The sequence below is a fragment of the Prosopis cineraria genome, unplaced genomic scaffold (assembly GCF_029017545.1).
Source record: "Prosopis cineraria cultivar Desert tree isolate PC_DT_omini unplaced genomic scaffold, ASM2901754v1 PC14, whole genome shotgun sequence".
Taxonomy (NCBI): Eukaryota; Viridiplantae; Streptophyta; class Magnoliopsida; order Fabales; family Fabaceae; genus Prosopis; species Prosopis cineraria.
The window spans coordinates 25724652-25727953 of NW_026555345.1; the positions used below are offsets into that span (position 1 = coordinate 25724652).

The 3302-nt window shown below is 30.9% G+C and overlaps 1 protein-coding gene across 1 annotated transcript; it reads left to right on the plus strand.

Moving 5' to 3' along the window:
• Positions 1–2278: 2278 nt before the first annotated feature.
• Positions 2279–2899, plus strand: LOC129292534 (Bowman-Birk type proteinase inhibitor-like). Its single transcript, XM_054930094.1, has one exon. It carries the CDS (start codon positions 2346–2348, stop codon positions 2706–2708), a length of 363 nt encoding a protein of 120 aa, XP_054786069.1. The 5' UTR covers positions 2279–2345; the 3' UTR covers positions 2709–2899.
• The last annotated feature ends 403 nt before the right edge of the window (positions 2900–3302 follow it).

Below are 3302 nucleotides of genomic sequence, written 5' to 3' on the forward strand. Positions count from 1 at the left end.
ATGGGTAACATAGTATATGTAACTTTTTTTCATTTTATTCCTTGCGTTTATTAGCCTAAAAATTTATATAAATATATCTCTCACTTATCATAGTATGTATTAGTAATTGCATAATTGGGATTAGGGGTGCAAAAAAAGTTAATATATATTTTTATTGGGAATGAATATTTTATTGATATCTGAATTTTTTCTAAAAACTACTTATATTTTCAAGCTGTAGAGATACATAATTAGTTAGATTCTAATTATAGGTAAAATTAATTAACTTCTTCACAATTTTTATAAAAAGGTAGTTAATATTTTTAAATTTGTACAAAAATATTTGATTTTTGAATTCTTCCCATCACTAAAATTAATTATCACACTAAAGAATGTTTAGGAAATATAACTTGGTGCGGTCAAGAAATTAAGATCCATAATATTGAAAAAAAATAACTACTACATCCTTATTTTTTGTTTAGGATTAAATGGGATTTTAAAAATTTATTCTATAATTGAGACTGAAAAAGTATATAATTAAGTGGACGCCTCCAATGAATTTTGTTTTTTGGCAACCAATATCAGCAACAAAAATTTGCTTTGCTACAATTGGAAAACTGTGATTGGCACGTCACAGGTCTAGTTTTGCATTAATGAATGCCTTATTTATTTGAATTTTTTGACACGAGAAGATCCGATCTTATCCACCAATCATGTACGTTTGCATGCCAGAAAACCAAGAGAGGGACATTTTCGAATATTGTCGACGTTAGCTGTAGGCATGTTCACGGGATAGGATGGGATAAGAACACTTTTAAAAAATAGATTGAGTCTGAATTTTTATCTCGTATCTCATTTTATTTTGATAGTCATCTTATTTTATTAGGAAGCAGGATGAGATGGAAACGTCCCGTCATCCCAATAAATGGAGCAATGTTAGAAAAAGATTTGAATAATAGTATTCATTAAAATTTTAAATTATATAATTTATTTAGTTTAAAATAAAAAATACATGTACATAAATTACAACATTTTAAAGTCAATTATTAAATTACATCAATCACAACTACAAGTGTATAACACATTGTGATAGCAATTACAAGTGACCGATCTCTTGGCTATAAGAACAGCAACAACAGACAAGTCCAGTATAATATTAAATTATTATTTTTTTACTTTAATTAAAATATGCTAAGATAATTATTTTTTTAAAAATAAAGTAAGAAATATGATATAAATAAAAATTATAAATAAATAGATATAAAAGTAAATGTGTTAATATAACTACTCTTCTTAAAATGAAGAGCTTTGCTCTTAGAAATTGGACCGTCTCCTTTAACTTTCTTTGTAATGATAATAGCACTTTTATTAAAGAAACGTTTAGTATAGGTCATCTTAAGACTGATTCTTTTGCTTCCTTTTACCATATAATGGGAGGGGGAACTGTGAAAGGAGTTAATTAACCCTTTGGGGGATTGTACAGTTTTCTAATTTAATAATACTTCTTTTCATCCAAAAAAAAGTCACCCAAACGGAGTCTACATCCTTATTATGAATATTTTCATACTCCTTATAAGGACAAGCGTATAGTTGGATTGAAAAGGATCATGTACCTTTATAATATGTAGGGTCGGTAATTAGGATCGAGTTCATTTGACTAACCTTTTTAAGTCTAAAAATAGCAAGGACTAGGCTATTATTTAAAAAAATTAATAATTATAACTTAAAAGGGTCAACCTAATGGTTGTAAAAATAAAAGAGCTGGCTCTTCATTATTATTGTTTTAAAAAAATTAAGTCTAAAAAATAAAGACTAACTAAAAATTTAATATATTTGTCAATGAAAAGGCTTCAGAAGAAAACAAATCAAATTATATTGATATTGATATATAATAATGATAATGATAATCTTTAAGATTTTGCTGATTATATGCCAGAAAAGTCTAATTTTTTTTATGCTGATTTTGAGGTTATTATTTGATTTTGATGTTCCAATAAATTATCAGGATCCTCATCAAGATGGCGTTGAAATTGGTTCCTATGCAATGAACATATAACTAAAAATCTCCACCATGTGTCCTGGTTTGCATGAAAATCACCCACGTTTGTAATTTTGTAAACAAATTTAAATAAAACACAAGCGTTGCATAAAATATATTTTATAAATATCACTTTATAAAAATTAGCTCTCACCCGGTGGAGGCTCATCCTTAACAGTGGACCCTAATCTGTGTAGTTGTGAATAACGTGGCATTCTATGATCCATCAAATCGGCTATTAAATAAGCCTTTCTTTTTGCTCGTCTTTGTACACACATCAAAATTTTCAACACCCAAATCCCCTTAGAGAGAGAAAGAGAGAGAGAAGATGGGTTTGGGCAAGAAGACGATGATGAAGGCAGGTCTGGTTCTGTTCCTGATGGCCTTCACTGCGACGGTGGAAGCTCGGTTCGATCCAGACACCTTCCTGGCTCAGCTGATGAAGGAGAATGGGGAACCAAACTACATGATCAAGTCCACCACCACTGCCTGCTGCGACAACTGCGCCTGCACAAAGTCGAACCCACCTCAATGTCAGTGCTTTGACTGGGGAGAAACTTGTCACTCTGCTTGTAAGGCTTGTTTCTGCTATCTAATCTACCCTCCAAGGTGTCGTTGTTTTGATACCACCACCTTCTGCTATGATAAATGCTCCTCTACTTCTGCTCAACCTCAGATTGCAGCAAACTGAAGATGATTCATATTAATGATGTCATCATGTCATGTTTATGCGAACAACAGAGCCTGTTACTACTGTAGGCTTTGCTTTCTATATGTATGTGAACCTTCCCTTATGAAATAAACTATCTTGTGCCTTGCATGCTTCCCCGTTTGCTTGTTGCAAGCTGGTTACTTATGCGAGGACTTGATATTATTCTATCATCTTTTGTTTTCATTATACTTCGACTTTGGTTCGCTATTTAATTTAACTTGCTTTGAATTTAATATTAAATGATTATATTGAAGGGAAAGTAGTGTCCGAGGACCATAAAGTTAACAGGACTCTTCAATTATTTTTCAAAACGCCTTTAATAGACCCAAAGACATGAGATATCTCAACTCTTCGTGTGTTGTTCTCCCTTACTCAATTATCACGATTTTATAATATATGAATAATGAAGTTTATTATTTTGTTAGCAGAACAAAAAGTTTAATTTATCATCAACTTTCATGTGTACTCTATTGTATGGGCAAATTATTCATCAACTTCTTTAAGAGTGCATCAACGTAAATTGCCAATATTATCATAATATGTGTGGTTGCCTTCAATTGTCATAATATGTGA